The sequence below is a fragment of the Drosophila albomicans genome, chromosome 3 (assembly GCF_009650485.2).
Source record: "Drosophila albomicans strain 15112-1751.03 chromosome 3, ASM965048v2, whole genome shotgun sequence".
Lineage (NCBI taxonomy): Eukaryota > Metazoa > Arthropoda > Insecta > Diptera > Drosophilidae > Drosophila > Drosophila albomicans.
The window spans coordinates 32,930,929-32,958,910 of NC_047629.2; the positions used below are offsets into that span (position 1 = coordinate 32,930,929).

At 36.9% G+C, this 27,982-nt stretch overlaps 1 protein-coding gene across 2 annotated transcripts; it reads right to left on the reverse strand.

Moving 5' to 3' along the window:
* Positions 1-456: 456 nt before the first annotated feature.
* On the reverse strand, positions 457-21,684 carry LOC117571039 (homeobox protein Nkx-6.1). Of its 2 annotated transcripts, XM_034253007.2 has the most exons (4): positions 20,198-21,684; positions 16,934-17,119; positions 8,333-8,529; positions 457-1,387 (listed from the first exon to the last, which is right to left on the reverse strand). In XM_034253007.2, the coding sequence occupies exons 1-4, from the start codon at positions 21,183-21,185 to the stop codon at positions 1,160-1,162; spliced, it is 1,599 nt and encodes a 532-aa protein (XP_034108898.1). In that variant the 5' UTR covers positions 21,186-21,684; the 3' UTR covers positions 457-1,159. The 2 variants fall into 2 exon arrangements, with proteins under 2 accessions (XP_034108898.1, XP_051861447.1); XM_052005487.1 differs by lacking the exon at positions 16,934-17,119.
* Positions 21,685-27,982: the final 6,298 nt, after the last annotated feature.

Genomic DNA, 27,982 nt, shown 5'->3' on the forward strand with positions numbered 1-27,982 from the left:
CATCTATTGTTGTTGCATTTCTCAGGTTTGTGGGTGTTGCTGAGCTGATTTACTCTTTGGGCCTAACCAATGTGTATTATGATCAAAAATCGTTTGTTGTAGGTGGGTTTTCACAGCACATAATGTTATTAGCCAGGCTGGAAACATACGCCTTGGAAAAGTTTACTGCCCAATTTATTTGTAGTTAATTTTAAAAAGAAACTATTTCTACGATTTGATTGAAATTTCATTGATTATAATTTTAGTAAAGAAGTCCAATTGTTTCTGCATTATAACGAATTATTCCTCCTTCCTCGAAGAGTCACTTTATCTCTTCATCATCGCTTTATTTCCTTATATAAAATTCAAAATAAAATCAACACATTTTTCGTAAATTTTTATCATTTTATTCTTTATCAATTTGAAATAATTAAAATTACAATTTAATTTAAATACATTTTACATAATTTACTGCAGTATTTCATCGCTCGTCATCATCATTAATCATCAGCATTATTATATAATTTTCGTGCGCTCTTCGCATATTTATATTTTTGTATAGAAATTAGAGAAAAAAAAACTAAAGTCTGTTCTAATGCACGAAATAACATTAGTGTTAGGAATGCTTTAATTTAATTTAATTACTTTTTCTTCTTTTTTTGTTGCTTTGTTTTTTTGCTTTTCTGAGTTTTTCTTTTATATATTATTTATATATAAACTATAAAACTAAACATACAATATGTAATAAATTCAGTAAATTGTGTGCCTTAAAACGACTTAGCATTTAGAGCCCGGGTTATTAAATACAAAATACCTAAATTCTATGTATCTATGCGCGATTTCCACAAAATTAACATAAAAATATTTACACACGTATTAAACAAGGGATGTGGGAACGAGGGGGTGGCAGGAGGGAGATTTTTAGGGATACAAATTAAGCCTTAAAATTGACGTCTTCAGAAGACTGTAAAGTGGCAAAACCGTTTTGCGTTTTTAGCTAATCAAAGAACTGAAATGCCCTTAATGAATGTTGAGAACCTTTCGCTGTGTTTTTATTGTTTGTTATTTTATTAGCTGTTAGCTTAATATTCTTGTTGTTGTTGTTGTTAATTTGCTGTAGTTGTAGTTGTATTTGTAGTTGTAGTTGTATGCATATCCTTTGCCATTTTGTAAATTCGTTTTAATGACGATAATTATCCGGCTGCTGTTGTGAACCGCTGCTGCTGCGACTCCTTTTACTTTGGGATGCTGGAGCCTCACCCATGTCCAGGCTCTCGTTGTCGCTGTCCATGGTCTCGCTGCAGTCGCCATCGTTGTCGCCACCGATGTCGTCCTGTTTCCGTTTCGCTGTCGCCATTTCCGCCGCATGACGTTTGCGCCATTTGGTGCGACGATTCTGAAACCAAACCTGTAAAAGTCCAATTTGAAATGAAGAAACTTTAGAATTATGTGTGTATAAAGTGTGTGTGTGTGTGGTGTTTGGCAATGTTTTAAATAAGCGAGAGAGAACCCAAAGTTCCTTCCACATGTAATTAGGCAGTCCAGCGACACATTGTCAAAGTCATTAAGTCGAGGCCCGTCACCCATTCGGCCCATTTAGCATTTACCATTTACCATTTACCATTCAGCATTCACCATCTCCCGTCTCACAGCCCATAAGTCGCATCATCAACGCCGGTTAACCCTCAATTAAGACAATATTAAGCCCTGGACAGCTTTGCCTCTGTTGCTGTTGCTGTTGCTGTCCAACAGCAGTTACAACAGCAAAAACTATGCAAAACCATGACTAACGTCTTTGGTTGCGCTTCATTTTCCATTTTGCAACCAAGCCCCTGGCAACATATGTTGCATGCCACCCTGCCTTGCCACACGCACAGGGGAGTCTGCTATTGCTGTTACTGCTGTTGCTGTTGCATAGGCCTAGACACGTTTTCCAGCTTCCTTTTGGGGTTTCGAATTTGCTTCATTTTTGCAAAATCGTGCATAATTTGTACATTTTCCCTGATGATGGAGCGCTTTTGTTTTCAGCAGACAAGAGCTCATCATGGCATCAACATGTTGTAGTCCAAGTCATTAACAGCGCTTTCAAATGCCCATTTCTTTGCCAAATTGACCTATTTACTAGGCTGGCTTAATAGAAAGGCTTTCAAAAATATTCCTAGCTCAGTTAGCATTTGAGTTACTAAAGGTGGTTTAAACTATCTAAATGTTCTATTAAAAAAATCTCTCTTAAAATAATTTTAGATAGTTTATAACTCGAGTTACTTGAGGTTTTTATAATGAACGGATTGTGCTAGCAAAGTAAAATACTAATGTAGTTACTAAGAGTTGGGAAAAGCTTTTCAAAATGATTATAGCTAGCTTATAACCCGAGTTACTTGAGGTTCTTATTTAGATTGGAGTGTGCTACGATTGTAATATAAAAATGTTGTCATTAAGACTTAAAAAACAGTTTTCCAAATCATTATAGTTAGCTTAGGACTCGAATTATGTGAGGCTGTTTGATGAATTTGAGAATATTTGAACTATAAAAGTTCAGAAATAGTTTCGCTTCTTCAAGTCTCGAGTTACTTAAGACTATTCATATATGAAGTCTACTTTTACTAGAAAGCTTTTCACACACAAAGTTTCTTTTATTATCTCATGGCATACTGTATTTTAAGGCCATTGGATACGCATTATTTTGTGAAATTTTAATATCTTTGCTCGGTCCATGTAGAAATCAGCGTCTGTAACGACCCAAAGGTGCAATTAAACCAGATACAACAGATAATTTACAACTTCATTTGCACATTTGTGTAATTATTATTTGCAACATTATGTGAAATAAAAACACAATTAATATTTCTCCGTGTGTTACACGGCCGCAGCATGGCGAGCCAAGAGACAGAGATTAAAGTGGAGTAGAATCGAGTCGACTATGAGACTGGTTGGGGAGGAGTCTGGGGAGATGTCAGAGAAAGAGAGAGAGAGAGAGAGAGAGAGAGAGAGAGAGACATCTTTTTTGGACCCACAAACAGCACACAGACAGGACAACAACAACATTAGTTGGCATCATTAAGGCTGCTTTTCATGGTCATTATTTTTTGGTAACAGCTGTGTCCATGTTGTTTCGGGATTTGGTCGACCAAAAGAGGAACTTGTGCTTGTGCTTCTGGGGATGAGGATGTGAACAACAACGACAACGGGAAATGTTATGCAAGAAAGCATTGCTGTTGCCGTTTTCGACATCATAACGATGGTGAATGCGTCATCTAGCACCCACTAAAGCATAGTTTCTAAGTGGAAGGCAACAGACTGTTGAATTGAAGCCTTGTCACTGTGCTTTCGACATGACTTGACTTGCTTAAAAACTTTAAGAGACACTCAAAATGATTTTTAGAGAATTTTTGAAGGCATATTAAAAGAGTTTGGTAATTGGAAAAAGTATAAAAAGAAATAAGTTGAGAAAATTTTAAAAGAAGACATTTTAAATACACTTTTACTATTATAATCAATTAAAGAATTATTATAATTAAATAGATCTTTAAAAATCTTTATAGATCTTTTTGCCATGTCTCAACAAATTTTAAGAAAACTAACATAAGGAAGCCCCTGTTTCCTTGTCATTCTCTTGATCTGTTGCCGACGAACATGCGAAACCTTTATTTTATGACCACACACATCGAGATCAAGATCGTCTTCAAAGTTAGAAGCGAACGATGCATAGCAAAGAGGCAAAAGAAAATGTCCAAAAATGTCGGTGGACTGGAAGACTCGGACTGAAAATTTATGACAGCCAACATGTCAAAGTCAATCAAATATTGTGGCAATCAATTTGACGTGGCCACGTTACGCTTCGATTCGAATTGAAATGGGCGATTGGGATTGGTTTTCGGGGCCAAAAACGGATTTATTTATTGCGGGCAGGACGTTGTGTTATAAAACATATGCCAATGTTTTGGTCAGATGGTGTTTTATTTTTGTTTTGGCACCACTGCGGGGCGTCCGTCAGGTGTCCAGGGGTCAGATAAGAATGAAAAGCGTTATGTAAATTTCGTAGGAACGGATGTCAAAATCAAACCTTTTTTTTTTTGTTTCGTTGCGTTTCGTTTTTGCTGCCAACCTGCCAGGTCCATGGATGGCAAATATATGACTCTGACCAAATTGGAAATTTATTTGTTTACGCGTCCTGGATCAGCTTGGATCGCATCGTATCGGATCGTTCTTTGCTGTTCGGTACTTAAAAGTCATGAAAATTTACAGCATGGCTGCGCAGCTTGGTTAACAAAAAAGTCGTAGAAGAACAGAGAACAGAGAAACCCGTCGCCCGCCCCTGATCGACTGACAAGTTGCAGTTCTTCTTGCCTCTCCTATTGGTTAACAAACATTCTGTTTTTTTTTTTGTTTTTATAGTTGTGGCATTTAAGAGCGGCTCGTAAATTTTAATTTCAATGGCCGTATTCGTATTCGAATTTCTGTATTTATATGATTTTGTGATTTATTTGCGTTTTGTAGCCCATCAATGTTGAGGGGCTGAGCACACATAAAATGTGTTTTTATTTGACTAATTGTGAGTTGAAAAGTGTGGAGCAATGGCGCATCGCTTGATAGCACATCTAATGGCAGACCAAACTATTTCTCTCTCTCTCTCTCTCTCATTCCCTTAACAGAATTTCTCTCCATTCATTAACACACAATCAAATCCATTAGCTGGCAACAATGGGGCAGCTGGTATTTCTTTTTTTTTGTATTCTTTCGCCTGTTTTTCTATCACGGTTCCTAAAAATCAATTAGACAATATTTCACAAATCTGTCATAAGTTTTATGAGCTGGTCTGCCTGTCCCCTGTCCCATTGTCAACTTGTCGGCTTGTCACTTAGCTCCACAGTTCGCTTTATAACCTGATGCCATTGTTATTGTCGATTTTGACAGTCGCCACGAATTGATTTGGTCTATAAGCTTTCATTATACATGTGCTAATTATGCGGCGTGTTTTGATATCTATGAAATACCATTCCGAAATCGTTCTGAAAGCCATCACAAATATCAATAAAGTCTTAGCAATCATTGTTTAAATTTAACCATGTCAAACACACAATTTGTCAGCTAATCAGAAATTCTCAGGAATCAGCATTTGAATAATGATTCATTTCAATTTGATGGACACGTATTGATATCATCTACGTCAAATGCAAGCTGTTGCGAAATTGTATATACAACTAAATGTTTATAAATAATTCAAGGCAATGCAAATGTTGACGCACCCGACTTTTAAAATATTATTACTGAGGTGAGTATCTGACACTTAACACTAAAGCTGCAATATTCAGCTGAGTTGCTTGAGCTTAATAGACAGTTTTAGGGTTGGAAATCAATAAAATGTTTTATAATATATTATAAACTTTTATACAAAATAAACCCCGTCCTTCTGTGTTGTATAATAGTCGAGTTACTTGAGGTTTATCCTAAGTTGGAGTGTTCATAGTATAAAATTATGAATATTTGTAACAATAAATTGTAATATTTGAATCACACTAGTACATTTTTACCAGAAGCCGAGTTACTTGAGGTTAAATATAGTTGGAGTGTTAAAAATACCACATTTGAATCATTTGAGTAAAATAGTAGGAACTACTTCAGTTATAACATGTTTTTAAGCCACCCACTCTGAAATAGGCCTACGCTCCTCTACCATATCTTTATTATTATCGCACGATGCGTGTTTACATGCATGTACTCAACAATCAGTGGGGAAATATTTATGCAAAAGCGAAATCACGAAAAAGCTATAACGACAATCATGCAATAATATTATGGTCCAACATAGACGCCCAGCTAGAATGTCATTAATAATGGACGCAGACGCTATAATTCACATACACACACATACACACAGACAGACTTGTGTGGCACCGTTATAAGAACGTACAAAATGGCGACCATTTGCATTAAATGATTGCTAAAACGAAGCTGAGTCCGAGTCTCTCTATATCTCTTCTTTCTCTTTCGCTTTCGCTCAGTGAGTGTGTGTGTGCTGTGTCCAAAAACGGTTTTAATTATGATAACAGCGCAATTATTCTTGTCAAGATCATTTGGCATTCGCCCCATTGCAGCCACGCCCACGCACACACTCTCGCACACTCGCAGTGTTTTGCATTTTGTGTGTGTGTCTCTGTCATATTTTTGGCCCTCGTGTTGTTCTCTAGTGTGTCCAGTGGTTGTGTTTTTGTTTGTCAATTTGCATACTATCATCGTCATGGTTGTTTTTCATCTCGGTCTTTAGGAGAGCATCCACTCACCCACACACACACACACACACAGAGAGATACATTCACATGCACGCACACTAATTGAATATGTATGAAGCTGATGTCGTCGTCGTCATCGTTGTTGCCGTTGTTGTTGTTGTCCTTGCACAGAATTTAATTTACACTCACCCAAAAGTCATGCAGTCATTTGGCATGTCTATCAGACAGAGGCCACCCAATCCTGCCTGCCCAGCACTCATCCATCTCTCTGTCCATTTGTACTCGTCGTCATCAGCGACTTCTTCTTCTCTGCCTCTCTCTCTTACTCCCTCTTTGTATCTCTTTCCTTCTCTGTTGCTGTATCTATTTAGCCTCTGCACAAATGACGCATATTTAGCTGCAGCTCAAGCCATCAATCCTGTTTCTCTTCCTCTCTATCTGTTCCTCTCCCTCTCCCTCCCCTCGCTTCGTATCCCATTCTGTTGGTGTCTAGAACACTTTCCTGTTTCATACTCGTCCTATGCCTCACAATGCCAACGGCCTCATTCATTGGTAATTAATCATTTTGCTCACCATAAACGTGATTTCTTTTCACTCGCCTATCTCCAAGCACCCTGATTTGTGCACAGTTGCTTGAGGTTGCTGCATTTATGGGGTGTAATGTTTTGTTGGCTCCTAAGTGAGAGGGTAGCAATTATTGGGGTCTACAAATTGCCTGACAAATGCCTCTACAAATGGGACAATCAAGTTTGTAACTCTTAATGAAATTGGCAATCTTTGAAACGCTGTTAGATTTGAGTATCTGCGATTAGTTATTGACTAAACTTTAGTTGCTTGCTGACTTTGACAAAAGTGTATATTTTGATATTTATTTTGAGGTTTTAATAGGCTCAATTTAATGAATTCTAATTACAAATAATCTTTGGAAATATTTTTCAAATTGAAATAGAAAACAAATCATATAATTTATACAGATCTCAGTAAATCAGAAATCATACATCAACGTAACAGAAAATTGGTTTCATTTGAAATGAAATAAGATTATATATTATATTCTAGTCTTGTGTAATCCACTTTTGCTTTAGAAAAAATAGAGTTTCTTGAAACTGTAATAATAATTTCGGTTTGAGAACTATTCGATCCTAAAAATGAATTCTTCAAACAAGAATTCCAGACTGTAAAATTCATAAGTATTATACAATTTAACTATATACTTTCTTTCTCAACTCTTTTGCAACTAGTCTCTCTACTACATAATAAAACTATCTACAGCTGCTACTCGTAATAATTAAGATCCCTCTCGCACATCTCCTCTTCACTATTCGTTTTATTACTAATTAACTCCACTAAGTATCTGAGAGATCGTTGAGCTAAGCCATCATATGTTTAGACTGTTTTGTAACTAAATAGCAAGAAACGCTGCAAAACCAATTAACTGTCCTGGCTTAAGACTAATTTAAATAACAAGCTTAAAACACGAGAACGACATTGGAAAGGGAAACTCGGGAGGTGGGGAAACCGCGTCGCTCACGCGACTTACGGGCAAATAACAATGGCAATGTGAATGACACGTGCGTTTCTGGTGGGGATTACAAGAACGATGATGGCAACGCCGCTCAACAAATTTGACGACACAAAGGATTTATTTGTTGATAACATTTTACGGGGCAGCGGCAGTGAATGGAAAAAAAAACACAACCTTTCGCCGAAAACTTTAAAATGACGCGCACGGGAATGTTTTTTAGGGCTGCGACAACGCCAAACAAAGAGAGAGACAGAGCGGTGTCTGCGGGGACAGACATGTGCACTAAGCCTTTAGGGCATAACCCACGGGGACTCGAACCCCGGTGGCAGACCATTGGCGCCATTTTGTTTTCGGTTTTCGACAAAAATAAAGCAAAAATCCACGAGCTTTGCGTTTCAATAAAAATGCAAATTGCCACAAAAGTCAATGGCTCACGGGGGCAGCAACAAAAACTGCGGGAGGAGTGGGAAAGGTATCTTTCTACCTTTTTTTTTTGCATGGTGCGAGGTTTATTTGGTTAGATACCCGACCGCCATTTTATGAGTTTTTAATTTGCATACTCGCAACCAAAGCGAACGAGAAATGTTTTGCGACTTACCTTAACCTGCGACTCGGACATTCCTAAGGCATATGCGAGCTTGGCACGCTCTGGTCCAGCCAGATATTTGGTTTGTTCGAATGTCTTCTCCAGTGCGAATATCTGCTGACCACTGAATGTTGGGCGGGTGTGTTTCTTTTTGCCATCCTTATCGCTCGATGGATGGTGCTGATGTGACTGCGACAGATTGGCGGACACTGCAATAAATGTAAAAGGATTGAAAGGAATTAAATATTATGAAATTGTATACAGAATAGTACAGATAAAAGTGAATTAAATGAATATGAAATAAAGGTTTTGAAACATTTATGGAAATAGTAAGACAAGCAGAAGCTAATATATGTATATTCGGTTCATTGTATTAAACCAATTTGAATATGAACTAACACAAAACTTTTCAAAGAAAATATATCTATGAATATGTAAAATGTTGCATTGAATTAAATATAATTTTTAATACTCAAACTTTCCGTTTCTAATTCAATTTTTAAAGTCTCTCATTTATGCAAATTGATTGCAACATCTTTTTTGAAGATTCCATCAAAGTTTTTGCATTTCTAAACACTGCAAACTATTCAATTTATTAAATTCTATTTACTCGATTGAAACAAACTTTTATCTTCAGCACAATAATCAAGAGAAACCAAGATAATTTACTTTACAATTACCGAATGTAAGCAGATCAATAAACCACTTTACTATGAACATTGCGACCCATAAAACTTTTCAAATTTGTTAAATTTATGTTTAAGAGTCGTGTTTACAAGCTTCGCAAGTTGTTGCGAGTTTTACCCAAAAATTTAATTACAAAACAATAAGCAATGCCATAAAATTTAGCGAGCAAATAATGTTCCACCTTTCTCCTTCTTTAACCGACAAAAGGAGGGGGGAGAAAAGTGAGGTGGTTGTTGCTGTTGCGGCAAAGTTTTTTGACATTTATTAATTGTTTATGGGGCGCGTTCCATTTGGCGACAGCTGCGCATTTGAAAGGCGCTCCAGCTTAAAGGGGGAGGAGAGAGGCAGGAGAAGAGAGCATAACTGTTGTTAGCTTAATAGATGCGAATCTAACTGACGACTCGTCGTATGTGAAAATCATATTTGAATTGTTGTTTTTCGAAAAATTTTGGTTTTGCCATCCGCCAAAATAATAAATGCAAATTTTCGCAATATATTTTTGGTAATTCATTGTGGCCCACAACTATTTGTTATGGCTTTCTGCATTTGGCCTTCCTGCTGGCCACGCATAATAATTAGACACTAATTACCGTTGAGGTAGCCGAAATAACCGAACAGGAGAACAAAAAAAACGAAACATTGCCAACGTTCACGTTGCAACAATTAACAAACCCAAATTGACCACAGAATTTATGAGAGCCACTAAACTTTTGCATGGGGCCTTGGGCTTTCATTAAAATCAATTAGCAAAAACGACAACGAGAACGACAAAGCGAAAGAGCACGAGGCGAGTGTGAGAGTGTGAGAGCGAGAGAGGAGAGCGACGACAAGAGGCCAATAAAAGCAGGGCACCACGCCTCTGGACGATAGAGGGCGCTACGTGCACCACGAACACAAAAGGCTCGTAAAAGGCAGTCAAGTGGACATGGTTGGGTGGTGGCCATAAAATTAAACGGTAGCTCTGGATGGGGATGGGACAGGGAGTGGGAGTGAGCGACGACTCTGCTCGCCAGGGTTGCCAGCAGCCCTCTGTTTGAGTGTGTGTGTATGTGTGTGCTTTCAATTAATGTCACCCCATTATTAAATGATCCCTAATTATGTGAAATGATTTAACTAAATATGCACAGGACGCGCCTGGCGCTAGGTAAAAAGGTAAAGCCGCAAGTGGTCGGATGGGGGTTGGGGAGGGTGTAAGGGTGGCAGCAGGTTTTGCTGGGAAGAAGGGTCCGTCTTCTAAATGTATAACTTCATGCTCATTCCATTTGAATGCTGAATGCGAGACAACTTGACTCCTTTTTTCGCCTTCTACACTCGCTGTCCCTTTATGATACTTTGGTGCAGTTTCCACAAAATTATTAATTTAAATGGTTACAGTTAGAGCGTGAAATGAGTGCATGGAGATAGAAAGATAAAGTTTCACACACATACACGCACTGGGAACTGTTTCTGGGAAAATTTAAAAGAGGCAAAATGAAATTCAAAATTTGAGAAATTATGCAGCTAGTTAAAAATATTTCAATTTATATGAAAAAAACACACCAAGAGACACCACATCTAATATAATATAATAATATCTAATATAATATAATAATATATAAAATAATTTTCTTTAAAAATTTACAGGATGAATTCATACAATGAAAAGTTTGTAACTTTTAATGCTGATACTATGTTTAAAAATAGTAATTGTAGATAAAAAGGAAAATTTTAAGTATTCCCAAAAATAAAACTTATATCTTTTATATTCCTGCACAAAATAGGCAACTATCGAAGATTTGCTTATATCTTACGATAACTAATGATAACGAACTTGATTCTTCACCAAATCCTTCAGAATCACTTTCCATAAAAACGCATGATATTTGCTCAGCATTCACTTTCTGTCTCCCCAGCATTTTTCTGACTTTCCCGCCGACTTTTTCATGTGCAGCCCAGCTGCAAGTGCATAACTTGATTGCCTTGGACCAAAAGAGAGAGAGCATAAAACAAAACGCCAAATAAAATCGCGTCAAAATAAATATGTGCCATAAAATTTATGTTTTGTTTTGTTCTTCTTTGCTTTTCGCAGACAATTCACAAGCTTAACAAAAAAATATAAAAAAAGAGAAGCGAAGGGAATAACACTTGTCAATAAGGCGGCCATGGAGAATATTTTCAGGCATTTGTGGGGGAGACACAACAACAGCAACAAGGCCAAGCCTGGACCATAACAAGCTTAATCCCTAGCAAGAAAAATTGTAGCAGTGATAATTTTTTTTTGTCGCGAGCTCTCTCTTTCTCTTTCTATATCGCATCTATTGAGCTGCAGCTGCGTCCCAAGGACCCTCATAAATAACCGACAAATATGAAGCGTTTATTTGCTCATGTCACGGCCCTCACGCATTGCTACAAAATGAAATGAATTGGCAGCGCAAGGCTCACTTTCTAGAGTCTCCCTCTCTCACTCTCTCTTCCTCTATCTATCTCTCTCTTTCCATCCTCTAACTGAGCCTGCAGCAGTTGTCTATAATCGCATAAGTCACCCTGTTGGCATCGCTGCATTTGCACTTTTCTCCTTTTTATTTCCGCTTTTGTTCTCTTTCAATTTTTTTTTTTTGTATTTTTTCTGGCGTTAATATTTTGGGTTCTTTTTTTTCTGCGTCTCTTTACGTTATTGATATTAATAATGTGTGTGTGCGGCGAGAGGGGCGTGCCAGGTGGGCGTACTGTGTTTTGGCTCAAACGCTGTTATTGAAAATATTAAAAAGTCATTAGTTATGGGCGTGCGAATAGCGCAGATGAGGTTGAGCGATACAAGGAGGGGCGCAACAAAGAGAGAGAGAGAGAAGCCATCGATAGCTGCTGTTGATAGACAGTCGAAAAATTGTGGGAAATTTAACAATGATAATCTGGGCATTACTTTTGGATAAACAGCACTGTGAAACCGACAACATAATGATAGTGCAATATATTATAAAAAAAAAGTATGTCATGATCATGGTCAGCTCAATAATGAATTATTAAAATAGTTATTCCTATGAATAGTTACTAAATGTATAGAAATATTAAATAGACATGTCATTAAATATAATATAATTATATTATGAATTATCGTATTAAATTTTTCATCTTTGTTAAACTTTAATTAAATTAAATCGTTAATAATTAAATTGAATTATGCGGCAAACAAATTACAATTAAGAAGTACAGTAGAATCCGGTTATAACGACGCTGCTTATAGCGTCCGGTTATTGTGTAATTAGTTATATTTTAAAGACCTATGGCAACCATAAAATAAACAAAATTTTATTTTTCTCCTTTTGGTTAGTGGGTCTTCCGGATATAACGACAGGCCCTTGATAGTCGCTATAATCGGATTCTACTGCAATTAAATGATTATATAATGTATAATTTATTTTAATTATTTTATGAATAAATTCCAAATTTTGTTTGTCAGTTTTGTTTTGTCAATTATTGAGTATAAAAATTAATTCTTAAAATTCAAAAAATGCTTTTTGTCTTATTAAGCACTGTGTATGAAAATTAATTCTTTTATTTAAAAGTCTTTCCAAAAATAAAAAATATAAGATTAACAATAGCATCCCGGCAGCCTTTTCTCAGAGAATTTACCTTTTTATAGCCAGGTAATATATTTGGTGTGGTGACTTTTATAAGTATCAACAAGAGTCGGCCATCTTGCCAGCTAAAGAACCTTTTGACATTGTGAAGTTGACAACAATGGTTTCCCCCCCTCCTCTTAATCATATGTCACATGTTTCTTGAACTCGTTAGCCAGGCTTCTGCTGTTCCTCACATGGATATATGCATATAACAATCTTGTAATATCTTTATGCCAATCTCAACGGCGTACGATAAGCAGCTTGTTTACCCTAATAAACTTAACGATACCTTGTCAGAGCAGCCTCCATGTGAGGATCAACCCTTGTCTCTCCTCTGAGAAGCTTTTATATACCTCTCCATAGGTAGCACCGCTCATTAAGTGTCTCCTACCCCCCGGGGCCTTGGCTTCATTGCATTGCTTTATGGCCTGTTTTATGCCCGATTATATGCTTAAAGCACAAGTTCTTTTGGGTAACGATGAGGACGATGACGACGTCGACACACAAAATGCCACTTGAATTTTAATTAAACGCAACAGCTCGAATAGGTTTTACATACACAATCCCAGCCCTTGTCTATCTATTTAACTCTGTCTCTCTTTCATTATTTTGCTGTCTCTATCTTTCTCTTGCCAACTCCATCTCTCTGGCAGCTATAACTTTTTTATTTAGCTTGTTGTTGGCTGCTGTCTTCATTAAGCTTAATGAATTGTGTCAAATGTAGACTGCGGTTTTGGTTTCGACTCGTTGTTGCTGCCATGTTTTCTGCCTTTGGTCATTTTGTTATGGGCAGGTCGGACTATATAACTGGCTGTATTTTTAGTTGCCGCCTTTTTTTGCCCTTTTACGCATCTTTTTTTATTTTAATGTCATATTTACTTTTCGTATGCCAGTTAATTATTTAATTCACAGCATGTGGCTTAGCATGGAGAACAAAACAAGACGACGACTAACAGATTCTAGATTTGTTAACTGTTGTAAATGTTGACTCATAAAAAAGGCTTATTTAGGCACAGCAACTTTTAGTAAAATTATACAAAAATTTAATGAAAGAATAACTAAAAACTTCAAACTATCTTTAACATTAACATCTTAACATTATTTGAATCATGTCATATTTTAATCTTGTTTTCTATTTATTTCTTTAACACCTTAAGAACCTCTATCATCTAGTAAAATGTTAAACAAATTTAATGAACGAATACTTTATACCTATCCAAATTAAAGTTTTACTAAAAGCAAGCTATAAACTTGTCTTTTAAATCTATTATCATCAATTAAATTATGATATATTATAATCTTGCTTTCCATTCCATTTATTTCCTTAGCACCTCGAGCATCTCTTTTAAGTAAATATTTCCCAAGAAAATCGATAGAAAACGCGTGCACACATGCTATAAATTTCCGCTTCAGAAACCAAAAGAAGTGACAAGCAAAAAGAACAAAAAAAAGTATGCAAAATATTTCAGTTTCCGCTGTCAACGTTTTTGCTCATCGTTTCCACATAATTTTGCGAACGCAAAAACATTGTCATATATACCACAGAATCCGCACATTTACATAAAACACGCAAAGTCTATAAGTGTGTGAGTGCGAGTGTGAGCGTTTATTATTTACATAAAAATGTATATTTATTTATTTATTATTTGTATATACATATTTATGGCTGCTGAAGGACTCGACTCGAATATACGAGCAAAGCGACAGCTGCTCGACCAGACAAAAATCGAAAACAAAGCACAAAAAAAACAGTGGAGAGAATGAGAAAAAACTTTTACCGGAAAAGTTAAAGCAGCCGCTGAGAGGCTGTTGTTGTGTTTTGCTCTATATAAATGTAGCCATGATGGGTATATATACTATAGTAATCGAGAGAGGGAGATAGAGAGGGAGAGAGAGAGGGGGGAACAGCCATAAGATAAAGGCAAACGCAGACGCTGCGAGAATATGTTGCCACATTATTATCTAGACGATGGCAAAGCGAACGAACCTACAAATATAAATATAGCGCAAAGGGGGTTGTGATGCCATGTTTTTTTTTTTTATACGGGGGATGCCAAAATGGGGATGCGTGTGTGTGTGTGTTTATACGCTTGTAGGCTGTCATGTTAACAAGCTTTCTGTGCGTGTGTGTGTGCCTGTGTGTGTGTGAAAGCTGCGCACACTAAAAATGGCGCTCGTTTCCTGGGTTGCTTCATTTAAATTTTTATGCGCGCACAAAAGTATGCTACGAAAAATGTTTTCACTCAGCTTTTGTTTTGATTTTCATATTAATTTCGTTTTATCTGTTTGTTTTTGTTGCTGCACTTTTTATGTGTTATTAATAATGCCATTGCATTTTATTAGCTGAATTTGATTGGCATTTATTTATTTATGTTTTTTTTTTCTCTATATTTTTTTTGCCTATGCATTTTTATTTACCTTTTGTGGCATATTAATTAAATTGCCTGGCATCTGGCAATTTTTGTGTATGTTGTGCTGTCAGCTGGCACGCATACTTTGTTTATGATGACCAATAATTGGGGCTTGCCTTTTGCAATGCACATTGCACATTTGCATTTATCATTATTAATATTTATACTATTATTAATATTTGCACTGCAATTCATTAAAATGCCAAATGCCCCACGGCAGTCAGGAAAGTTCATTGCGCTTTTTATGGGGGGCTGGGGAGAGCGATTACAATTGTGTGTTTGCATAGACCGGGCTGCACTTCATATAAAATCGTTAATTAAGTTGCTATCGGCTGTGCTTATCGAGAGGGAAAGAGAGAGATAGAGAACGTAAGTTAGCTGTTGATACTATTGATTATTGGATAGGTTAGTTATCACTGCTAATCGGCAAGTGTAAATACGAAAAGTATCAGTAGCAGAGAGTAATATTGTTCGATATGATGTTGTAAATATTTTCACTATTAGTTTTGTCAGTTCAACTTTTCCTCATTTATTCTACGCTAGACTTCCTAGTCTGCTCCAGTTTTTCTCTTTTGAGTTACCACTTGAGACTTGAACTCGTACAGTGTTTGGCAAATCAATTGAATCAATATTGATTTAAACGGAGCAGCTACCAAACATTCCACGACACACTTCAGAAATCAAATCGAACACAAGACAAACAAAACAAACACACAGACAACATTTCTCTTTCGTCGACGACGACGACGATCTCTGTTGATCTCGTCACTAATTCAATAAGAAAATTATGTACGATTTCCGACTTGACAGTCTCGTAAATTGTGCAGAGTCATCGGCGCAATTAAAGGCCAAACAGCAGCTGACTCCTCCACTGCAGAGAGCGCTCCCTAGCTGTTCGCCTAGTTGTGAGCAGCAGTAGCCAAAGCACTAAATCAAATCAAATCAATTGCCAATGCGAACGATCATTAACCAAACTGAGGAGCGAGTGAGAGCGAGGAGAGCGTGGGGCATGTTTAAATAAATAAACAATGTGAAAACGAGTTGGAGTTGGAGTCGAAGTTGGAGTCGGAGTTGGGCGATTACTTAATGAGCTTTGACTGCGGAGTGGAGGCGCGCACTTGGTTGCCTTATAAATAGACGTAATAATGAAGTAACCAGATCCAGATCGAGGCGTTGAACGTTGAACGCTGAACGATGCTCGAAAGCGTGCGAGTAAATTAATTTTTCATCTGCTTTTCACTCCAAAAAGGGCAACTCTTTTATTTGTGGAGTCATTGTCATCGCACAAACTGTGGATGGATGCGTCTGACGATCAACGATCGACGAACGTTCATCGCTGATCGTGTTAAAGTGATTCTGTCTTTTTTTCGGTGGGTTTCTGCCCAGCTCTTTTAATGAGTTGGACAATGCGCCAATGGGGCCTTAATGGCATATAGCAACTGTCAACTGGCAACTGGCAACTGGCAACAGGCAACTGCACTAAGCACATTGGACGCGTCATATTGGTAATCACTTGAGAGAGCGATCTTGGATCATTGTGATCATTAGGGGCAGCAGCTGCCTCATTCGCTGCGCTTTGTTAACGGTATCAACAGGAAGTCAGCCACGCTTCAATGGCTTTATGATATCAGTTTCTCAATTCGATACGATTCGAATCTTATTGAATGCCTCGAGGTGTGGCTTTCATTGTTGACAGACAAATCATCAGCACCCCTCGGGGTCCATAGCCACAATTGTAACCAAATTACGTGCTGCCTGCCACCGTGCAGCATGAATGCACTGATTACTGATTGCTGCCAACTCCCTCGACTCACTCGCTGACAGCTGAGTGTGTGCTCAAGTGACACCGAGTGGAGTCTAAGGAGTGTCCCACCACTTATTCGCAAATTAGTGAGCATATTCATCATCGCACTTACTCGTATTCGATAGACGCTCACGCCACGCTATCGGATTGGCCACCAGCCCCTGGAGTCCCGGCCAGTAGAGATGCGTGCGATCCACAATGTGGCCAGCGTGCGTCTTCAGTGGCGCCCCTTGGCTCTGCGATAGATACTGGGCCATGCCCGCCGCAGCTGCCGCAATGGAGAAGCGTGGAATGCCAGCTGAAAGATGACAAAACATTTATATAAAACATTTATAAATATATTTAAATATTATAAATGAGTGCTTAAGTGTATTAGTTTATAAGATGTATTGTGTTATAGTTAATAGTATAAAATAATAAATACATAAACTTTACTTTAAAATAGTAAGTCAATAAAACTGATTTTCTAATTAATGAGAGAATTATAAATAAGTGCCGAGATGGGTGTCAATAGATATTGATATTGTTTTAAAGTTAATATTAAAAAAAAAACATATTTAATACATTAAAATATCTATTCAAACTATCAGTAAATTTAATTTTTTGTAAGTCTCTCATTTTCTAAACACCTATTATTCAAATCAATTAAATTTTCATAAATATGTAATTGCAGAAGACCTTATTAATGAAACTAATTCCTTGTAATAATAGATATAATATGATTAGCTGATTTAAATATATTTACAAAATAAATACATTATTATTATAGTCAAGTTACCAATAAATAAAAGAATTATACAAATTATAACTACAATAATTAAATCAATTTTTTTTGTTCTGTGTAGTATAAACTTAAATAAGCATTTTAAAATTGATACTCATCTATTTGTTCTCTATTAATTTTACTTTAAAATGAGTCGATTGTTTGTTGACTGAATATAGTTGATGTTTAGGCAATGAGTTCTATTATATTTTTATACCATATAAAATACTATATATGAAAATATACTATACTAAAGAATTAAGAATAATGAACTAATAAAACATAATGTGGTGATCTAAAGTCTATGATTATTTGCTTAGCTAATTAATAATTAATTACTTTAAGCAACAAGAAATAGCTTTGAAAAAAAAGTGCCTAAGCTCTATCTTTTTAGCTTAATAACTTCGCAATCAATAGCTCTATTAAAGCGTAAAACTTCTCTAAGCTGCTCTACAACATGCCAAATTTTTCTGTTCTCAAGGCTCACCAGAAAATTCAAGTTTATGTTGAAATCAAAAAAAAAGAATTTTATTATAAGCCTCACAAACATCTGCCTACTCATTGTGTGTTGAAGTTGCGCCATCAAACGATTTGAACGAATTAATTAAAGGCCATTAAATAATTTGTCATAAAAAGAATGAAAACATTTTGTAGAGCTAACCTACAAAAAAAACGAACGAAACAAATCACATAAACGCCCTCGTTAAAAATAATTAAAAATGTTATGGTAAATTGTCAACGCCCCGTCGCATAGATTCGAATATGCCCCCTCAATACCCCCCTCTGCCCCTTCCCATCGCTGTGTCACTCTCTTTTGCCAATACCTTGTGGCATTTCAAACAAATGTTGACCCACTCCCTCGATTGGTGGTTGGGCTCTGTCATGCCGCACAATTGGGGCTACATTTAACTGTCAAAAATTGAAATCATTTTAGTGAAACGGCCAAGTCATATGCCTGCCCCTCCCCTTCCCCTTACCTCTTCCCACTTCACCCGTACGATTTTCGTGTGTCATTTTGATTTAATTACAAACAATTTGACAACTAATTGCCGAACGTTTAAGTACGACGCGTAGATCGCATTACGTTTTGCGTCATTTTGCAATTTGATTTGATATTATGTGATTTTGGAAATTGTGCCCAATAAAATGCTCTACTCTCCGAGGGGGTTGTCAAGGAGGGAAGTGGAAGGGGGTTGCTCCATTGTTGCCATTTTATTAAAAAGCGGAATCATGTGGAATCATGTCAAACCGGATTCGAAGCGCACACAATACAACAACAACACATTGGCTGTGGCGGCTCTTCGGACGAACCAGTTTCCAAAAAGCATTTAAAACAATTTTTGGGGGCATGCATAATGTGTCCATTCAATACATTAACATTGCATAATGATGGGCGAAACGTCGTATTTATTGCCTTTTAAATGTTTGCCATGTGCTTTGAGTGTTGATCGATGTTGCACAAATGGGAATTTCAAGAATTTACAAACAACAAGTTTACTGATCATTTTTTGATAGTAAACAACATATTTGTTTAATGACAGAATGTAAGTAAATTTTGAAATATTAACATTATATATAAAATTGCATTAAATTATATATTAGGCAAATATTATTAAATCTCGTGAAATTGTTTTGTTAGACTTAGTTGAATTTCAAGCTGCAAAACCAGTTTATGTATTTCCAACAAAAACTTCAAATCTCATTTCGAATATATTAAGTATGTTCAAAAATTCTTTACTCATTGTATAGAGGTCTCGACTCTAATTCATTTTTAATTAACTGTTCAAGATAAGCTCATTTTATCTTAGATCATTAAATGCATTTATGAAGCCAATATAAATGCAGCTTTTGATATTGCATTAAATTAGCTTTGATTACTACTGAATTTCAATAGCAAAACAATAAACATTGAATAATTTAAAATCATATTATTATTATATTCAAGTTAATGTATATTATGCATTGTATTTTTTATACAAATAAAAAATACAATGAATTTCTATGCAAAATGTTCGTGAAATATTTTTGCCTATTATAATCTTATATCAAGTGTTCTTGAAATCATTAACATTTTCTAACATTAAGATTCTCATGTTCTTCACGCACTTTTCAGGCCAAATTTTTTAGTACTAAGACCAAAATCTTGAGTTTAGAACTTTTTTTCTGTGTACTGAAATTCCCGTCATTAAATATTATTTTAAAATTGATTAAGGATATTTTTATGAAATTTGGTTAATTTTGTATTTTAATGTCAATATACTGATATAAACTTTCTACTGCTATATTTCCAGTTTCCTTGATTATTAATGAAGTTAATAATATATTGTAAATTAAATCAGAAAAGTCTTCCAGAATTGATAGGGTAAAGCATGAGACTGTCTTGGCAACAGTTTCAATATTCTTCTTAGGAAAAATACTTTCGATATTGGCATTAAATGGTACTACCTATAAATATTTACTAGTTCATAACATTTAACACATATAAATCACATTCTCTTCCTATCTTTCACAATTTATTATCTTTTACTAACTGCCAATTAATCAATTTGGAATAAACTATAAATTATTAAGTTTATAACTATATCATTTATTTATGAAATCAACTTTACTCACCTCCCGTTAAAGCACTTAGACCCGCCGATGTGACCGGCGGCGGTTTCGATAGTATCGTGTCGATGCCATGTGGATTGGCGGCGCCCTGTGAGTTGGTTGTGGTGGAGCTGCTCGAGCTGGAGCCGGTGACGCGTTCGCTGATCAGATGCGAGTTTGGACTATGGCCGTAGCCGAGTCCATTACCGGATCCGGCTCCCACTCCGCTGCCAGCGCCGCCGACGCCAGCGGCGACGCCTTGTGCAGTCTTCATTTCTGTGGTCATGGAATGCAACGCCGCCAGCGGCGGACCCAAGAAACTCAATGGAATCTTGTGCTCCATGCTGTTGTTGTTGTTATTGTTGCTGCTGCTGTTGCTGTGAAGATGGCCACCAATGATGTTGTTGTTGTTGTTGCTATGGCTGTGATTATTGTTGTGCAGGCTGAGCGGATTGAGGCCGCTGCTCGAATGCTGATACTTGCGACTGGTCAAGTTCTCGGGACTGTAATCCGGTGGCGGCGGACTCGACTCACTGTTCTGGCAATGCTCCTCACCTCCGCTGCTGCGTTGGCTCAACGCAAACGATTTGGCGCTATCGACACCAGGACTTGAGTTGTGCTCATAGCGTGGCGAGGGCGATGACTCCGAGTGCAGACGCGACGAGGCGGGCGGCGGCGTTGTGGATGGCGAATCCTCAGCGGAAGACTTCGCCTCCAATCGAGCACCGCTAGCCTGAGCTGCCTTGAGCAGCATCAACGGACTGCTGTTGTTGTTGTTGTTATTGTTGTTGCTGGCATAAGCAGCTGCCGCTGCAGCAGCGCTGTGATAGTCCGCCAGCTGCTGCTGATAGTCAGCGGCTGCCATGGCATGAGCATGCACATCGGCGAATCCATTGCTCAGCCCCGCAGCAGCGGCGGCGGCCAGATGATGACGCTGTGCTGCCGACGGCGGACTGCTTTGGGCGGCAGCGGCGAAACTGTGATGGCGCATATAGGGATTGATGAGATCCATGTTGGGATCGGGATCGTTGTGGCTGTTGTTGCTGTTGTGGTAATCGTTGAGTGTGGCGCTCAATTCCGGTGCATTAACCGGCGAGGCTGTGGGCAGATGGCGTTGATAGAAGCTGGGCGGCAGGGCGAGATTGAAGGCCGAATTGGCCGACAGCTGAAATGTGTGTGCTAGCTGCTTGGCGGCCGTTGGCGTTGTCGATGTCGTTTTCGGCGATGGCGATGGGTTGTTGCTGCTGCAGCTGCCACCCGGGGGCGTTGAGTGCAGAAATGGACTACCCAGCTTGGTATGAATCGTGACACGATTAACACGCACTAAACAACGATTAATCGAGTTCTCGATCACTGCACCAGCTTTTGCTTAGCTGCACTTTAAGTTTGAATTGGAAAACACTTTGTAACACTGCGTGTATTTAATTTAGATGCACTTGTCAACTCTATGTGCAACGTATTCGAGGCGGCGTGTGTTCAACTCAATTGTGATCCGCGCGCGTGTCCGCTTGTTTAGGCCTAAGACTAACGAATGATTTCGAAATTGACTCGACCGACTTGACTTCACATGGGAAACGAAGCGAACGGAGCGAAACGCAACGCAACACAACACAACTGTAATCTCAATCACAGCAAGCAGTCTCAACACAGACTCAGAGCAACCCTGCTTTGCTGCTTGCGCTCTTTTTCACTCATTCAAGCGCAGCAGCATCCCAGCAGCAAATGGGCGAGAGCAAGGCAGACAGACAGCCAGCTGTTTCATTCTCACACAAGTAAATCAGGCGAGGCGAAATCAGTGTATGTGCATGCGTGTGTGTGTGTGTGAGTGTGGCTGTTCCACAATCAGTGTAAACATGCAATGAAGCTGGAACGCATTGGCATTGGCACAAAACGAATGGGAATTTTATTATGTACATCATTAAAATCAACTATTTCGGATTGGATTGGAGCTGGAACTGGACTGGTTGCGTTTCACAGCACTGAGAGTTGTCTTCTTGTACATGTGAGAGAGCGAATGTATGAGTATGTGTGTGTTTGGTTGAGTGCATTTGCAGGAATACTCTTTATTTCTGTCGTTGTTGTTATTGTTTCGGTGGGTGGCCGCTGTTTGAGGCGCGGCTCGACTGTGAATGCTGTTTATTTGTTTAAAAAGCTATAAATATTAAGTGAAGCTGTAGCAAGCCAACGATTGAGTAACAGTTGCTTTTTATTTATTTTATTCTGTGGTTTTATTCAATTTAATAATTAAAATATTACCAATAACTTAAAAGAATGTATAGAATAACGATTTAAAAAAAATATTGTTATCTTAATAAATATTCTCATATTATCAAATTTCATTTTAAGAAATATTATAAAAAGAGTTTCTACACATATTATCGAATTTAGACTTAAGAAATATTATAAAAAAGTTTCATTTTATAGAATAGATATATACAAAAAAATTATTTTAAATGAAATTGTCAATTTAATCAGTTTTGAAAGAATTATTACCTCTCGATGCCATTCATTAGTTGCTGCAATAATTGTTTTCGATAAAATTAATTACACGCCCGCACATTTATCAACACTCAAATGCAAACAAATGAAATAAAAACTTAATTAATACGCTAATTAACATTTCAATATTATTATGTGACTCGGTGCCAGCAGCAAACGGCAAACGATTTACATATTTCTCTCTATATAGCATGAATGTCTGTATATAGCAATGCACATACTCTGCTACACACACACACACACTTACACATATATGCATAGTAAAGAGACTGTAGCACACAAATACAAAAATGCGCTTCATTTAATAATAAACTACACAATTTTAATTTACTCAGACAAAAAGCAGGGGGACTCCAACAACAAACCAAAGCAATGCGGAACGGAATGGCATTGAAACAGCATCGCAACGCAAGCCACACCTACCACACATTGCAAGCACATGCCAGAGCGAGACAGTGAGAGAGAACGAGCAAGAGGTGTTGTCGCCATTGTTTGTCTCAGCCATGCGTGTGTGAGTGTGAGTGAGTGAGAAGCTGAGAGCACATTTGAATGGAACTCAACTCAGGTTTGTGAACTCACTCAACTGTGAAACCCTTTTTCACCACAGCTGTTGCTGTTGCTGCTGCTGCTGCTGCTGTTGATTTCGACACTGTTTAATAGACTTTATCAGCAGTGTGTAGGAATTTGTATGTAGCCCGAAGGCAACATTTATTTGCCCAGCATCTTTAACGTTGATCTCAAACTAACAATTCAATATAAATTTATGCATACAACAATGTCATAGAAGTTTATCGCACTTAACAGATCTCGGCAACAATAAGGAAAAAAAACTAAACTTTTCCCTAAAATATGACTTTAGACTCATAAATGCCCACAACTAACAACAGGCCAAGCCAAGAGTATAAAAAGAATGTAACAAGCTACTAAAAAGTTGAAAAAAAGATAACGAAAACACAACAACGAATTGGCCTATGAAATGAAACCCTGCAGTGATTGATTTATTGTTTTATTACGCCAAAAAAACGAGAATAACAAATTCAAGAAAATTACAAGAACTGACAACAGCGATAAGCAGAGAATATTGTTTAGAATATCTGAATTATTATGACGATGGCAGTGCGGGAGCATTTCATAAAAAAGTTGGCCCGAAACTCATTCAATGGCTCAGACTCGAAAAGCGGGTAATTAATAAATAATTTGAGACCCACAATTTTTTCACATGTTGTTACTAAAATCAAACCAGGTAAATAGCCATGGCTAATGTGGATGTCTAGAGTCTGCAGCTGTATCTGCCTGAGTTTGACGACTTTGCTACACAGTTCATTAAACTGTTGCCAGTGACAACAGTGGGACAATGTGAGGGGATAGAGCTGAGCTCAGTACTGGTATTTATGGCAATTGTAAAAGTCTGACTCAAACAATGCACAGAAGTCTTCTTTTAAATTACTTATTAGAAGAAAGAAAAATAGTGATAAATGACTAAAGGTTTAGGTAATTATGCGATGTACAAAGCATATAAACTTCAAACAAAAACATGATATAAATAGATCAAATGTTACTATATATTATGCATCTGATATTAAATGACAATCAGTACTATGGACTTCATAAATCCATTTCTGTATTTAAATGATTATAGTGAGCATTGAGATTAAAAAAATTAAATTTCGTTTTTAAGTTGTTCAATCCTTAAACAACTTAAAATATTTTAAAAAAGTTGTATAATTGCTGCCAAAATTGTATTTGTCAAATACATTTATCATGAAATGTAGATAATAAAAATATATATATTCATCAATTCATTAAAATCAATAATACAATTGTATTGAATTTAATTACAATTTGAAGAAATGTGAATAATAAAAATATATAATCTCCAATTTAATAATACAATTGTATTAAATTTAAATTCAAAAATATGTTCATCTTCCTTCTAAATCTCATATGGTTAAAGATGCCTTAAAACTAAACCCCTTTCCTATTTTAAGCTATTCATGTGGTCCCATTAAAGTGCAAAGACATGCACAACACCCCATAAGACAGCCAGTTGCATCTGGTTATAATCAATTCCAACCCTTACTCCCCCAATTCTTCTTATTTGAATGATATCAATGCTCAACCAATAATCCTTTTTGAAATTTGAATTTGCTGCCTGAGAGCAGCTGTGACCATTGATGCGACCTTCCCTGTCGATGGTCGATGGACGATGGTTGATGGTGTTGACCAATGGCTGACCAAGCCAAACACAAATGGAGTTTCACACCTATTCGAAATTTGCTGTTTTCTTTGCTTTGCAGCTTAGTGATATTATTGTTATTATTATTATTATTATGGTGTATTATTATAATACGATTTCAAAATGAATTTGGAGCAACCGCAAGACCAATAACAAGATGGGACACATGTGCCCAACATTCGACAACATTTGAATGGTCAGCAAAACAAAAAAAGACAAGAATAGAAATAGAAAGCCAAGAAAAAAATATAAAACAAGGAAAAGAAAATATGAAAAAAAATATCAACATTTGGCATGTAATTTGCATTTTTTGTGTTTTTTTTTTGCTAAGCTTTTTTCATGTTAAGGTTATTACTCAAAGTTAAGTCGGTCTGGGGTTACCGGGATTTGATGTATGTCAAAGTTACGTGCGTTAAAATCTTGTCTAATTTAATATCTATAAATCCCGGCTATGACAGCGATACCCCTTTCCCTTTCTCTCCTTCCTTTCCCTTCCTAGAAGTGCAATATAAAAGGGTTGCTGGGCTAACCTTATCAACGTGGCAAATTGATTTCGGCTCGTTATGCGGTCATTGGGGTATATTTTGTTGGTTTAGCATGGTCAAAAGAAAGCAAATTGTAAAACCGAAATTGGCCGAACGTGCGTTACAAATTAATGTTTGTTCGGGATTTGTTTCTACTTCTTCCCCACTTACTAAAAAATAAATACAGCACAGAAAAATTGTTCGTTGTTTTTTTTTTCGTTTCGTTTTCATGGTTTTCAAACAGGTCATAAAACCCTTTTATACTTCAACAGACCCAAAAACACACTGATGCCGAGTTATGTGGTGTAAATGCTTTGGGGTCGCCTGCGAGGCGAGAGAGGGTTATTGTTATTGATAAGCAATCAATAAGGTATTAGTTGGGCTTGTCATTGTGTGACATCCATATGGGTTATTGATATTGATAAGCTTAACCGTTGTAGAGAATACTGTTCTTGTAGACTGCTAAAGTTATTGCATTGGTACTTGAAAATAAAAGAATGGCAAGTTCTAACACTAATATTTGATTATACTCATTTTAAGGTTGTTGAAAAAATATATAAGGTTTATTTTCATTATATTATTATTTTTATTTATTACTATTATTTTAATATCAATTATCATTAAATGATGCAGTTTCCTTTGGTAAACAGTAATCTTATAAGTTTCCCTTAATTTTAAGGTTTACAATTATATTCTTTTAAACGTTAAATTACACAGTGATAAATCTCAAATTTAAATAAGTTTACGTTATGCTTTGATATTATATATTTTGGTGAGTTCTTAAATTTATTTATTGTCCCATTTCTGCTAAGTTTCTTCGTTGCTTTACTATTATACATTTTACAAATTATTCATTGTATAATCTCTTCTAATTCTACACTCCATTGCAATCACTTCATATTTTCATTATTATGCCAATCAAAGCTTTAACCATGCCATAAATTCAAACACTTTTCACAGTTGTACGCTTTCAATTTAACACAATTAAAATGCTGGCAAGTCCATACTTATACGACCTCCATTTACTGGCCATAAATTGCGATACGAATTTATTGCACTGAATCCATCAGCTTTTTATCAATCACGTATACAATTTGATGTCTGAACAATAGCAACACTTCTTAAAGAACGATTTTTATGTGTTTTCTCCTCTTTTTCTCTGCCATCATCTGAAGTAGTATGTGTGATATAGATATGTACATACATATGAAATGCTTGAGACAAGTGCGCCGCCCCTCTTTGCACTTCTCATCATATTTTTTATAGCATACTTTTGTGCGCGCACACGTTAGATCGGAAAATGTCGCCAGTGATTGCTTTCTTATTTGTTTACATTTTCCCGGCTATTGACAGCAAGTGAAATGGGAATAACAATGCGTTGACGTAGAGAATAGAATTGAATGACATAGAAGCGATGAGAAGAGAGCTGAGGCACAAAACGTGTATGGCATATCAAGCGTTGAGTATACGACACATGTTTCAATCATTTTCCATTTTTTGCTGTTTTTTTATTTATTGTCAGCGTTTATTCTGCTGACACTTTTCGATTTTCCGTGTCCGTTGTGTGCGCTTAGAAAACAATTTGCAAATTGCTTAAAGTCCCCTGCGGATGGCAAAATCAAATGAATCACAATTTTTAACATAGTGGAAATTGCCATTTTGACGCAGTAATTAAAATTACAATTATTTTCTTTCGTTTGCCAGCTAATCTGACTAATTTTCATTTGCTTAACATGCTTCATAAATTTCCCCCATAAAGCTTATAGCGTGGGTGCGTCAACGGAGCCCATAAAAAAAGTGCCAAGGCTCGAGAAAAACTTTTGCTTTGCTAACCTTGCAGCGGGTATGAAAACTTTGCCAATCTATTTGTGCGGCAGCTAATTTGCGTACAGCAAAGATGAATCTAACTATGATTAAAAATGAACAAGGAAAAGGTTAGCTGAAAAATGTTGTATATAAAAGTAAAATACTCTAACAAAATTCACAGATTTTTATTTATTATGCAGAGCATTTAAATTGCTTGCTTGAATGTTTTTTCACTGGCTTTTGTCGCAGTGTCGTCCCGTTGCCAATTTATGTGCAAAGTGCCTTATAAAGAGAGGGGAGAGACTGTCCACTCTTTGCTGCCAACAACCTCTGGCTTTCGACCTGACTCTGACTCCGACTCTCGATTTTGTCCTCCATCAACTATGACCAAACACATTGTTGCTCATGCAATTTCAATTACTTTTGCTGTCGATTTTCGAATACGTTTTGGAGTTTCAATTCGATTTGCAAGCCAGAAAGAACCCCGTCCTCTCTCTCTCTCTTCCTTCTCCCCCTTCCCCAACCGTCGTCAACTTGATTTCAATTAAACTGAGTTGGCATTGGCGCGGACGCTTTTCGACGTGTCGCAAATGCAACTCGCAAGTTTATTTGCTTGTTTTCTTTGCTCCGGCGACTGCTGCTGTTGCTGTTTGCCACTGCTGCTTGCCATTTAATTGTTTTCCTTCGTTTTTCATTTTCCCGATTTTCCCCGTCTTTCTCCATCTCACTCACTCGCTCTGTCTC

What these genes read in the sequence shown, in the direction of transcription:
- LOC117571039 (XM_034253007.2), bottom strand. Translation starts at nt 21,185, where the DNA reads ATGGATCTCATCAATCCCTATATGCGCCATCACAGTTTCGCCGCTGCC. An exon ending in TCTAAGTGCTTTAACGGGAG is followed by an intron (nt 17,120 to 20,197) that starts GTGAGTAAAGTT and finishes GTCATCTTTCAG; the next exon opens with CTGGCATTCCACGCTTCTCC. An exon ending in TGTCCGAGTCGCAGGTTAAG is followed by an intron (nt 1,388 to 8,332) that starts GTAAGTCGCAAA and finishes GGACTTTTACAG; the next exon opens with GTTTGGTTTCAGAATCGTCG.